We start from the raw sequence: 13709 nt of genomic DNA, 5'->3' as shown, positions 1-13709 counted from the left end.
AGCTGATTCAGAGAGACAGAGGCGCTCATGGCCATCGCAGCAAACAGGCACAAGGTGTGCTATAATGGCTCCTACCTTGTCAAATGAGATATTCATCCAGCCAGGCAGAGGGAATGCTGTGTGACAGAGTCAGTTCACCACCACTATCCTGGTGCTGGAGACGAGGCAAGGCACATCGACACGTCGTCTCTGTAAAAACACAAGGCCTGTGTTTTATTTTTTTTGTACATGCTAAGTACTCACCATCACCTTATTTCAAATAAGGCACTGGAAAACTGACATTCTAGATACAGTTGAAGTCTGAAGTGTACATACACCTTAGCCAAATACATTTAAACTCAGCTTTTCACAACTCCTAACATTTAACCCTAGTAACAATTCCCTGTCTTAGGTCAGTTAGGATCACCTTATTCACTTTATCACTTTATTTTAAGAATGTGAAATGTCAGAATAATAGTATAGAGAATGATTTATTTAAGCTTTTATTTCTTTCATCACATTCCCAGTGGGTCAGAAGTTTACATACACTCAATTAGTATTTGGTAGCATTGCCTTTAAATTGTTTAACTTGGGTCAAACATCTCGAGTAGCCTTCGACAAGCTTCCCACAATAAGCTGGGTGAATTTTGGCCTATTCCTCCTGACAGAGCTAATGTAACTGAGTCAGGTTTGTAGGCCTCCTTGATCGCACACGCTTTTTCAGTTCTGACCACACACTTTTTATAGGATTGAGGTCAGGGCTTTGTGGCCACTCCAATACCTTGAATTTGTTGTCCTTAAGCCATTTTGTCACAAATTTGGAAGTATGCTTGGGGTCATTGTCCATTTGGAAGACCCATTTGTGAACCATCTTTAACTTCCTGACTGATGTCTTGAGATGTTGCTTGAATATATCCACATAATTTTCCTTCCTCATGATGTCATCTATTTTGTGAAGTGCACCAGTCCCTCCTGTAGCAAAGCACCCCCACAACATGATGCTGCCACCCTCGTGCTTCACGGTTGGGATGGTGTTCTTCGGCTTGCAAGCATGCCCCTTTTTCTCCAAACATAATGTCATTATGGCCAAACAGTTCTATTTTTGTTTCATCAGACCAGAGGACATTTCTCCAAAAAGTACGATCCTTGTCCCCATATGCAGTGGCAAACCGTAGTTATGGCGCTCATCCCAATCAAAGCTCTACTCTGTCCTGGCACCCCAATGGTGGAACTAGCTTCCCTCTGATGCTACGACAGCAGAGTCCCTGCCCATCTCCTGAAAACAAAACACGTGCACTTGTCTTTTCCTACTAGCACAGACTTTTCTGAAAAATGTACAACTGTGATACCTAGCTCGGGGGGCCCAGTCTAAGGCACTGAAACTCAGTGTTGGAGACGTCACTACAGACCCTGGTTTGTTTCCAGGCTGTATCACAACCGTCCGTGATTGGGAGTGCCATAGGGCGGCGCACAATTGGCCCAGCATTGTCCAGGTTAGGGTTTGGTAGGCCGTCATTGTAAAGAAGAATTTGTTCTTAACTGACTTGCCTAGTTAAATAAAGGATAAATAAAAAATAAAAAAGCTATCTTAAGATTAATGCACTAAGTGTAAATTGCTTTGGATAAGAGCATCTGCTAAATTACTTAAATGTAAATGTGACTATGTAAATACAAGTAAGTACTCTCTGTTGCATCACGGGTGAACACTCTTTGATGATCCCTCATTTGGTTTTTAGACAACACTGCGGGGACAGTGACCACACGTATAGGGTTCCAGACTAAATTGATTGATTGATTTATTGATTTAAGACATGTAGGGTTAATGGTTGTGTCATTTTGTTCCCAGACAACACAGCGGGGATAGTGACCAAGCGTGTGGGGTTCCAGAGGCGGGTCCAGGAGTACTACGTGGTGCCTGTGGTGGTGGAGGACAGTGGCTACCCAGCCCAGAGCAGCACCGGCACCCTCACTGTCCGCGTGTGTGCCTGTGAGACTGACGGTTCCCTCCTGTCCTGCACGGCAGAAGCAGTCTTTCTACCAGTGGGTCTCAGCACCGGGGCAGTGATGGCCATTTTACTGTGCATGGTCATACTCCTGGGTAAGTCATGTCTGTCAGTCAGAGATTGTAGTGTAGAAACACAGTATTTCTGAACATACAGTATACAGAATATTATTTCCATTTGACACCCACCTTGACGATGATAAATAGCAATAATGTCAATAACGGCTTCCTCCAAGTGTTAATTACCTGCTATAGACTGTAAATGTACATTATCATAATGTTAATGTGTACAATTCTACACTAGGGGGAGCTGAAGTCCTAACATACAGTAATGTTATTAAATTGACCATTACAAATTTTAAAATGGCCCTTGAAACAATCCCATAATCATACTTGTCGATTTGGTCGATTTAGCTCACTTATCTTGGTCCATCAATTACTTCCTACTTTCTCCTACTAAAGTATAATCTCTTACTATTGAATAACATAACATAGTGAGCACTAAAGTAGTGTGGAGTAAACTGCTGTGTTGTACTCTCTACTGTCTGCCACTGGGAGGGTGGAAGAGAGAGGGAGGGAGAAGGAGAGATGAAAGCATTGTAAAACAGCCTTTCATCCTGTCTGACTGCTGCCTCAGTACAATAGTGACAGATGGCATATCAGAAATGGATCACGGCTGGCCTCAGGCTGTGATTCCTTTAAGTTCTCCTGCTGAAAAAAAGAATGGCTGAAGAAAAGAGGAAATTAACTAATGGCTCCTCACACATGACATCCCACTGTCTTTCTTCCCATTGCCTCCTACAGTACCTTGAAAAGCTCTTGAAATGCACGTCACTGTATATTTTCACTGCAGTACATCTATGTATGGAGACGATAAAATGGTGGGTGTGGTGCGCCTGTTTCTTTTGTATTGTATTGATCGTGGTGCGCTTGTTTCTTTTGTATTGTATTGATCATGGTGCGCTTGTTTCTTTTGTATTGTAGTGATCGTGGTGCTCTACGTAGGCCTGAGACGGCAGAAGAAGAGGGAGACATTGATGTCGTCCAAGGAAGACATCCGGGACAACGTGGTCCACTATGACGTCGAGGGGGGAGGCGAGGAGGACACCCACGCCTTCGACATGGGCACGCTGAGGAACACCAAGGCCATAAAGGAGAACATGCTCCGCCGGGGCACAGGGTCATGGTCAGATGTCACCACTCAAACTGAGATCAATGGGTCAACCCCTACCACAGAAGGCAGCACTAACATCATCAGGGACTATATTCACCAGCGTCTCCAGGAGAACCACCTGAGTTTCTCTGCTCCCCCGTATGACTCGCTAGCTACATACGCCTACGAGGGGGATGGGTCAGTGGCAGAGTCGCTGAGCTCCATCGAGTCGTGGACGGTGGACGGCCGTGAGGACCTCAGCGAGTGGGGGCCGTCCTTCAAAACTCTGGTGGGGATATTAGAGAAAGACAAAGCAGATCCTCCCACTGCGGAAGTGGAGGAGAGTTGAGAGTACTTGAAAAGACTATTTGATTTGCAAAAGTTGTTTTACTTTTATAGTACTTTTATAGACAATGGGAATAAAACACAAGCCGTTCACTTAAGTTTTTATCATAGTTTTGTGGTGGTTGTTATTGTTGTTTGTTTTTTGGTTTTAAAATAAACTTGACAAGCTATCAAAGTGCCTCGGGAAGTGCTCTGATGTTTATCTAACTACAGAATCTACAAGATGTCTTTATTGTAAGAATGTAATAATCTATTGAAAAGAGACACCTCATCCATGCTCACATAGGCCAGATACACTCACCCACTTGAGCTAAACCGGGGCTTTAGACCATAATCATCACAGCCTTTCAAAAGCATGCAGCTGTGAACTACAGTATTGTACAATAATCTTTACTTAAACCCTTGTCCATGGATTCTGATGAGCTAGCCAGAATTGAAGGTGGTGCTAATCACAATAGGCCAATTGTTTCTGTCGAAATCAAGATCCAACCAATGCTCTTGTTTGTCTTGTTCATCTACAAGGAGCTACAAGCTTTCATCCCCTTTCATTCTTGTGAAATTAAATATCAAGTGATTTTTAAATGTCAACTGCAGTGGCATATTTTATTGTAATGCGATTCTCGCATTAATTATGCTGAAGACTGTAAGGATTAGACGACTATCTTGAAAATTATAAGCTTTCTAGTTCACCATACTCCAAATGGTTTAAACACTTAGATGTTTACATTTCGTACTTTGACTTTACAGAAAAGTAAACAGGGTAGGATCAGACCGTTTCAGAGGATTATTTGATTTGTTCATCTATGTTGATCCACATAACCTTTTCAATATATGTTGATCTACTTGAAAGCATACATTAACATAGAACATTGTATCCTTTTGAGTTTTGCTTCATATACTGTATGTTGCGATAATACATTAACACACACTCCTTGAGTAGGCAAGTGATAAACAGTTATTTATTCTTCTCACGTGCATTAGCATGTGTGTCATTTGTCGAAGGAAGCAAATAGATTATGAACCTAAAAGTCGCACCTTGAAGGTGATGAGGGAATATATAATTCCATTTTTATTGTGCATGTAAAAGCAACATAAATCATTTTTAAGTGTGAGGCTCATCAAACATCCAATATCAACACATAGTGTTATTCTACTCCCAGAGAACAACGTTGCATGTTGACCCTAATAAACATGTCATCATACTAAATCAATATTATGTTATTCACATCTACAGCAGTAACCCACAGCCCCCAGGCCAGAAGCACCTCTGGAAGTGAGAACATGGATGAAGACATCATCCTCATCAGGCTGCTAAGCTACTGGTATCCCACTGCATAGTATCATGTTCCTTGCTCACATGCTGGGGCCTAAATTGGCCAATCTAATTCAGTGCAAAGACATATTAATTAATTCCCTTTCCCCCAATACTATACTACAAGCAGAGCTCTAGAATTACCCTGTTTTATTTATGCATTTGAAATGGCATATTCTGAGCAATTCCCTTCTCTCTTATTTAACCATTATGCTGAGACCAAGGTTTCTGTCACAGATGAGCCCTGCATCACATCAATACATATCAAAATACATTATACACATCATTATACACATCAATACATATCAATAAACATTATGCACACCATTATACACATCATTATACACGTCAATACACATCAAAGCAAAACACAATCATAGAAAACAAACACATTTTTCAGTAAATGGTCAATAAGTCTTGTTGAATTGCCCTAGAGGCAGCAATTCATCAAATTTTAGAGAGCCTTGGAGATTATTCCATAAGTAAGGTGTAAATAAACTAAAAGCAGATTTACCTCTCAGTGGAGTTCGAAGGGATCTCCAAATTTAGCCATCCCTGAGACTGAGTGTGGTGTCTCGTACATCTGTAAGATAACAATGAAGTAAGGTACGGTGGAGGTTTACGCAGGAGGGCTTTATAAACAAAAAGAATGCAATGCCTTGATCAATGAGACCTCAGAGAGGGTCAGTCTACTTTCTAATACAGAATGCAGTGATGTGTACTGAACCTATCGCCTGTAATAAGTGTTGTGTGCTATGATAAACAGCTGCATTCATTTACAGTGGCTTGCGAAAGTATTCACCCCCCTTGGCATTTTTCATATTTTGTTTCATTACAACCTGTAATTTAAATGTATTTTTATTTGGATTTCAGTAATGGACATACACAAAATAGTCCAAATTGGTGAAGTGAAAGTAAAAATATAACTTGTTTAAAAATATTAGGACAAATAAAAAAACGGAAAAGTGGTGTGTGCTTATGTATTCACCCCCTTTGCTATGAAGCCCCTAAATAAGATCTGGTGCAACCAATTACCATCAGAAGTCACATAATTAGTTAAATAAAGTCCATCTGTGTGCAATCTAAGTGTCACATGATCTGTCACATGATCTCAGTATATATACACCTGTTCTGAAAGGCCTGCAAAGGCCTGAAAGAGTCTGCAACACCACTAAGCAAGGGGCTCCACCAAGCAAGCGGCACTATGAAGACCAAGGAGCTCTCCAAACAGGGTTGGGTTACAAAAAATATCTGGAACTTTGAACATCCCACGGAGCATCATTAAATACATCATTAAAAAATAGAAAGAATATGGAGACAGGGAGCATGAATGACATTGTTCTAAGCTCAAAGTGGACTTTAATTTGCTTCCAGATTCGGACTGTGCTATGTATAATAGGATTGTTACAATAAAGTGACATCTCCAGATTGACAGGCGACAAAATCACAGTGCCAATAGAGAAGGGGTGACACTACTCACGCTCCATACTAAGCCAGCTGGATGCCGGGAGTACGTCATCCAGCAGAAAGTAACAATGCGGAGGTTAACGGCCCAGTAATAAAATATAACATTTGGGAGAGACAATCCTCCTTCCATCTTGGATTTACAGAGGTGTTTTTTACCTATCCTGTGTGTTTTATAATCCCAGATGAAAGGATTGATTATTGAGTCCAGTTGTTTATGAAAGGATTTAGGTATGAATACTGGGATGTTCTGATATAGGTAGAGCAGTTGTGGGAGGAAGACCATTTTAATGGCATTAATTCTTCCGAGCAGAGAAATTGGGAGAGTTCTCCAAAATAGTATGTTTGCTTTGAGTTTTTGTATCAGAGAGGGGAAATTCTCTTTAAATAGTAAGGAGTATTGTTTGGTAACTACAATTCCTAGGTAGGTACATTTTTCTGAAGATAACTTAAATGGGAGATGTTCTTGCCAGGAGGTATTTTGCGACCGTATGGGCATTAATTCACTCTTGTTCCAATTTATTCTGTATCCCGAGAAGGTACCAAACAAATTGATCACATCAAGAATAGCTGGGATACTAGCCTGGGGTTCTGTTACATAGAGTAGGATGTCATCTGCGTATAGGGAGATCTTATTTAGAGTATCTTTAGTATTATAGCCGTATATTGCTGCATGAGATCTAATCGTCTGAGCGAGCGGTTCGATAATTAGGGCGAAGAGCATAGGCGACAGCGCACAACCCTGCCTTGTCCCCCTGTTGAGGTTAAATCGGGGCGACAATGATTGGTTAGTGAGTATTCTGTCACAGGGGTTCCTATATAAAAGCTGGATCCAATTTATGAACCTATCTCCAATATAAAATTTCTGTAGGACCTTGAATAGATTGGGCCACTCAACTTGGTCAAAGGCCTTTTCGGCGTCAAGAGATATGACGGCAAGGTCCACGTTGGGTAACCTCTGAGAATACATAATCTTGAAGAGGCGCCTGAGATTGAAGAATGAGTTTCTGTTAGGGATAAAGCCGGTCTGATCCGAATGGACCAATTTGCAAATTAAAGTGCTAAGCCTGTTAGCCAGAGTTTTTGCTAAAATCTTTTGGTCTGTATTAAGGAGAGATATTGGTCTGTATGACCCTACCTCTTCTGGATCTTTACCCTTCTTATGTATAACTGTAATGAACGCTTCGTCCAAAGTAGAAGGGAGAGCTCCATCCTCATTGGCCTGAATCAACATTTTGTGCAGATAGGGGGAGAGCATGTTGCTGAATGTTTTATAGAATTCACCAGGGTGTCCATCTGGGCCCGGGGTCTTGCCACTCTTTAGAGATTTAATTGTTTCTCGAATTTCATCAAGAGATATTTCCTTATTCAGGAAGTTAGAATCTTCCTGGTTCAGGGCAGGAAGGGGTTAGGATCTGCTTTAGATATATATAGAGTCTCATAAAACTGCCGGAATCTGTCATTGATGTCTTTGGGGGAAGAGAGTAATTCCCCAGATGCAGATTTAACCCTGTGAATCATTCGGTCACTCACATTTTTTCGAAGTTGTCTGGCGAGTAATTTGTGTGGTTTGTCACCAAACTCAAAATATTTTTGCTTGGCATAGAGAAAATATTTAGCAATTTTAGGTGAGAGAATCTGATTATATTTTAAAGAGGTAATTTTTTATGTTTCTCCATAGATGGGTGGCTAGCATTCTCCCTATCCAGTAAGTGAATTTGTACCTCTAGTTCTTCCAGTTTTCCTCTGTTTTGCCTACTCCTGGCAACCTGAAAGGAGATGATACAGCCTCTCAGATAAGCCTTCAGTGTTTCCCACAATAATGCTGGGGAGGTCTCTGTGTTGTCGTTGGTATCAAAGAAAAATTTAATTTGGTCTTTAAGATATTCACAGAATGTTGGTTCTGTGAGGAGCTGAGGATTCAACCTCCAGACCCTCTCGTTTGGTACAATGTCACCCAATCTCAGGGAGAAGGTGAGTGGACTGTGGTCCGAGATTATAATATCATGATACCTCACATTACAGGTATAGGGGAGTAGTCTAGCATCCAACAAAAAGTTGTCAATTTGAGTGTAAACCTTGTGAACATGAGAGTAAAAGGAGTATTCCCTTCCCGTAGGGTTAGCGATCCTCCATATATCAAATAAGTTTGAATTTTTTATGTAGGTATTCAAGAATTCGCTTGAATAGGAGGTAGGGGCTCACCGGGTAGAGGATCTATCCAAATATTGGTCTAGCACACAGTTAAGGTCCCCTCCAATGACCAGGTTAGTATGGGAGATATCTGGAATCAGGGCAAGGACTCTTTTGAAAAAAGAGGGGTTGTCAATGTTTGGCCCATAGATATTTAGTAGAGTTACTGAGGTAGAGTGGATTTCTCCTATTGCGATCACATACCGACCCTCTTTATCCGCAATAGTGGTTTTATGTAGAAAGGGAATTCCTTTCCGTACCAGAATCGCTGTGCCTCTCGTTTTGGCAGAGAAGTTAGAGTGATACACTTGCCCCACCCACCTACACTTAAGTCTGCTATGAGAGTTATTCTTTAGATGGGTTTCTTGCAAAAATATAATATCAGACAACAGTGCTTTCAAGTGGGCTAGGACCTTGCCCCTCTTAATTGGTTTGTTTAAACCCTTGACATTCCAGGAAGGGAATGTAAGCCCCGCCCTCCTCTCGTTTGTATTTCTTATGGTGGCCTGCATACCATGTAACTTGATAAAAAGGTAAGAAAGCGCACCAAACCATCACGATCAGCATATGTAGCACCTACACCCGAGCAGTATCCAACCCACCCCTCCCCCTGCAAGCACATTTACTTCCCACCCTGTTCCCTAATTTCCCCAACACTTACCCCCCCATCAACCCACATTTAACAGGCATGTACAAACAGGAGAGAAAAAAAAAGGAAAAATAAAAATAATAAACACATTGTCTGGACGATGCCAAAAAAGCATGGCGCGACCTCGAACAAGAGGTAAAACAAAAATAAAATCCCAACTATACGTTCACCTCTCACTATTCTAGAACTTCTACTAACATATGAACTGAGGAGGCTCCCGTTAAGTGTTCAGTTAGCATCTAATAAACCTAAACCGAAGAAGTTGCAACTTAAACATATTGCGCATTTAAGCGTCATCCTGGGTCAATCCCAGAGATAAGCAAGATATAGCCTTAAGATTATATTGCTAAGCACTGCCGGTCAAAAAATAAACCATCCGCAACCGACATAGTCAGCCGTACCTTTACATACTGTGGGTCAGGAGATCGGAACAAGGATTTGTTAAATTAAACGTTCCCCCCATAAAAAAAATATGTTTAATAAAAAATAAATAAAAATATATACCTTATATATATATACACATACATACATACATACACATACACACATACATATATATATATATATACATACACACACATACACATACCCATATATACATATATATACATATATATACATACACACACACACACACATATACATACATATACATGTATGTATACATACCCACACAAAAAAGCATATATAAAAATATATATTTAAAGAATATGTATATACATCCATATGCACACATACACATACAAACATTCATACCCCAGAATAACAATCTACACTGATTTAAAATATACACATACATAATACTAAAATGCCAAGAGAAAATAGTAATAGAGTACAAATAGTAATTATATGTGAGATTAATAGGCAAACAGCATCTAGTAAAGATTAGGTTAAGCGTATTGCCTGCCTTGTGAGTGGGAGGGGATTATAAAAGGGTGAGATCAAAGGAGGCAAGGAGGGGACAGAAAGAGGTGGGAATAAATTAATTGAAGGCAGACATTGGGAGGTTGACATCACCCAGTACAATGAGCGGTGAGCCATTGTCAGGAAATTAGCTTATCAAGGTGTCAAGCTGCTAAAATTATAATAGTTTTGTGACAAAACAAGCAACTATAGTGTAGAGAATCGTTGTACCATCTAAACCGCTGTGAAATATTTTCCATAAATATTATATTTTCAGCTGTTTGAGGCTGGTGTACAAAACTGAAAGTAAAAGACGCAAAATCTAAACTTCAGAACAGGAAGCATAGATACAGCGCACATGGAACAGATTTGCTTTCAATGAGAATGACCGATATATAACTCACATTTCTATATGAATTTCGTCAGGTCACCCAAAAAGTTAAATATTGCAGCTTTAAAGGGAAATTTCTAAATTGTTCAACTTCATATTCATTATCTTCAGCACCACCCCAACATCAACATATGTGAACATTGCCCATTTCTATGTTTTGCAGTAAAAACATGATAGAGGAAGATATGACATTATCGATGTTCATTGTATGATTTTAACCAATTATGAGTCGGCATTGCCTACTAATTGGTTAATGATGTTATTGGATACACTTATCTTCCTCCATCTTTTTTTGTGGAAAACATGGAAAGTCTTGACAAGGTTATAAATCATGTTTATTTATTATTATTTTATTTACTCCAATTAAGTGCCTTCCACAGGGTGTGGCATGGTGTTGCAAAATGGAGTGATGGCCTTCCTTCTTCACGATCCCATTTACCCTGTACAAATCTCCCACTTTACCACCACCAAAGCACCCGCAGACCATCACATTGCCTCCACCATGTTTGACAGATGGCATCAAGCACTCCTTCAGCATCTTTAAATGTTTTCTTTGTCTCACGAATGTTCTTCTGTGTGATCCAAACACCTCAAACTTAGATTTGTCTGTCCATATCACTTTTTTCCAAACTTCTTCTGTCCAGTGTCTGCGATCTTTTTCCCATCTGAATTTTTTATTTTTATTGGCCAGTCTGAGATATGGCTTAGATGGAATAGCCTTCATTTCTCAGAACAAAAGAATATACTGACGAGTTTCCGAAGAAAGGTCTTTGTTTCTGGCCATTTTGAGCCTGTAATCGAACCCGCAAATGCCGATGCTCCAACTAGTCTGAAGAAGGCCAATTTTATTGCTTCTTAAATCAGTACAGCCGTTTTTATCTGTGCTAACATAATTACAAAAGGGTTTTCTAATGATTAATTAGCCTTTTAAAATGATAAACTTGGATTACTTAACACAACGTGCCATTGGAACAAAGGAGTGATGGTTGCTGATAATGGGCCTCTGTACGCCTGTGTAGGTATTCCATAAAAAATATGCCGTTTCCATCTAAAATAGTAATTTACAACATTTACAACGTCTACACTGTGTTTCTGATCAGTTTTATGTTATTTTCATGGACAAAAAAATAACTTTTACCCTGTACAAATCTCCCACTTTACCACCACCAAAGCAAGGAAATGTCTAAGTGACATCAAACGTTTGAATGTTAATGTATGTTGATGTTGAAGTGGTACTGGAGATGATGAATATGAAGTAAAACATGTTTTTAGATTTCTCTTTAAAGACGCACTCCAGCTATTTTTTTTACTTTTCCTGTTGAGAAACAATATCCCACGCATGAATACAGTACTGTACACACACTTAAGGGGAACAAAAATATGTTTGAGCAAAGTAGATTTTTTTGCAAACTTCAAGGAGTAGGCCAAAATAATAAGGAGCAGGTCTTATGGTGCCCTCTGATGTCATCAGCCTCCCGCCTTGCTTGCAGGAACCATAGAGGAGCAATAGAGAAAAGAAGAGGAAAGTCCCACCATGTCATGAGGATACCTCAACCATTTATTGAGATGTGCCTTTTGTTAAGTAAATCAGCTGATAAATGAGGTGAAAAGGAGACTGGAGTGCGACTTTAATCTTCACATGGATGATTCACCATCTGATAAAGTATCTTAAATAATGTGGCCTTATATTAACAGTTGCGTAATATCTTAGTGCTGTAAGGATTTCTAATTGTTAATGGTGGTCCATTATAAACTGAAGAACGCTTCAGTAGTCCATGATAATTCCTAGAAGAACCTATTTGTTTTCTCTGTCTCTAACATATGGCAATTTTGAATATGATAGAGCCAATTATAAAACTTTACATCTGAGGTTTTCTTTAAGATACTCAAATTTGATTATTTTGATTTATAAACTGAATGTTATTTTCAGAGATTTGAAGTATGATTACATTCAGGTCAAATCCTGTCCTCAGAATGAACAAAAATAATAACCTAGACAAGACATTTATTGAGTGCTTTTGGATGTGCATATGCTACAGTACACATACACAGTACATTATGCTACTGTACAGTGCATTCGGAATGGATTCAGACCCCTTGACTTTTTCCACATTTTGTTAAGTTACAGCCTTATTCTAAAGTTGATTAAAATGCTTTTTTCCCTCATCAATCTACACACAATACACCATAATGACAAAGCAAAAACAGTTTTTTAGAAATTGTTGCAAATGTATTACAAATAAAAACAGAAATACTTTATTTATACAAGAAATTCAGACCCTTTGCTATGAAACTCGAAATTGAGCTCAGGTGCATCCTGTTTCCATTGATCATCCTTGAGATGTTTCTACAACTTGATTGGAGTCGAGCTGTGGTAAATTCAATTAATTGGACATGATTTGAAAAGGCAAACACCTGTTTCTATAAGGTCCCACAGTTGACAGTGCATGTCAGAGCAAAAACTAAGCAATGAGGTTGAAGGAATTGTCCGTAGAGCTCCGAGACAGGATTGTGTCGAGGGACAGATCTGGGGAAGGGTACCAAAACATTTCTGCAGCATTGAAGGTCGCCAAGAACACAATGGCCTCCATCCTTCTTAAATGGAAGAAGTTTGGAGACTCTTCACAGAGCTGGCCACTAAGCCAAACTGAGTAATCGGGGGAGAAGGGCGTTGGAAAGGGAGATGACCACTCTGACAGAGCTCAAGAGTTCCTCTGTGGAGATGGGAGAACCTTCCTGAAGGACAACAATCTCTGCAGCACTCCACCAATCAGGCCTTTATGGTAGTGGCCAGAAGGCAGCCACTTCTCAGTTAAAGGCACATGACAGCCCACTTGGACTTTGCCGAAAGGCACCTAAAGGACTCTCAGACCATGAGAAACAAGATTCTCTGGTCTGATGAAACCAAGAGTCACGTCTGGAGAAACCCTTACGGTGAAGCATGATGGTGGCAGCATCATGCTGTAGGGATGTTTTTAAAGGCAGGGACTGGGAGACTAGTCAGGATTGAGGGAGATATGAACCGAGCAAAGTACAGAGAGATCCTTGATGAAAACCTGCTTTAGAGCGCTCATGACCTCAGACTCAGGCTAAAGTTCCCCTTCCAACAGAACAACGTCCCTAAGCACACAGCCAAGACAATGTAGGAGTCTCTGAATGTCCTTGAGTGGCCCAGCCAGAGCCCGGACTTGAACCACATCGAACATCTCTGAAGAGACCAAAAAAAATCTGTGCAGCGACGCTCCCCATCCAACCTGATAGAGCTTGAGAGGATCTGCAGAGAAGAGTGAGAGAAACTCCCCAAATACATTTGTGCCA

General features: G+C 40.2%; 1 protein-coding gene across 1 annotated transcript in view; it reads left to right on the top strand.

Moving 5' to 3' along the window:
* Positions 1–3653, top strand: part of cdh12a (cadherin 12, type 2a (N-cadherin 2)) — a 34999-nt gene extending 31346 nt beyond the window's left edge. Inside the window, exons 11-12 of the mRNA XM_035799265.2 lie at positions 1826–2077; positions 2966–3653. Coding sequence (XP_035655158.1) covers positions 1826–2077; positions 2966–3483 — 770 coding nt within the window. The 3' untranslated portion in view covers positions 3484–3653. The remainder of the gene's footprint in view (positions 1–1825; positions 2078–2965) is intronic.
* Positions 3654–13709: the final 10056 nt, after the last annotated feature.

The sequence above is a fragment of the Oncorhynchus keta genome, chromosome 23 (genome assembly GCF_023373465.1).
Source record: "Oncorhynchus keta strain PuntledgeMale-10-30-2019 chromosome 23, Oket_V2, whole genome shotgun sequence".
Classification (NCBI taxonomy): Eukaryota; Metazoa; Chordata; class Actinopteri; order Salmoniformes; family Salmonidae; genus Oncorhynchus; species Oncorhynchus keta.
The sequence above is the reverse complement of the archived record's forward strand: the minus strand, read 5'-3'. Positions and strand labels throughout refer to the sequence as shown.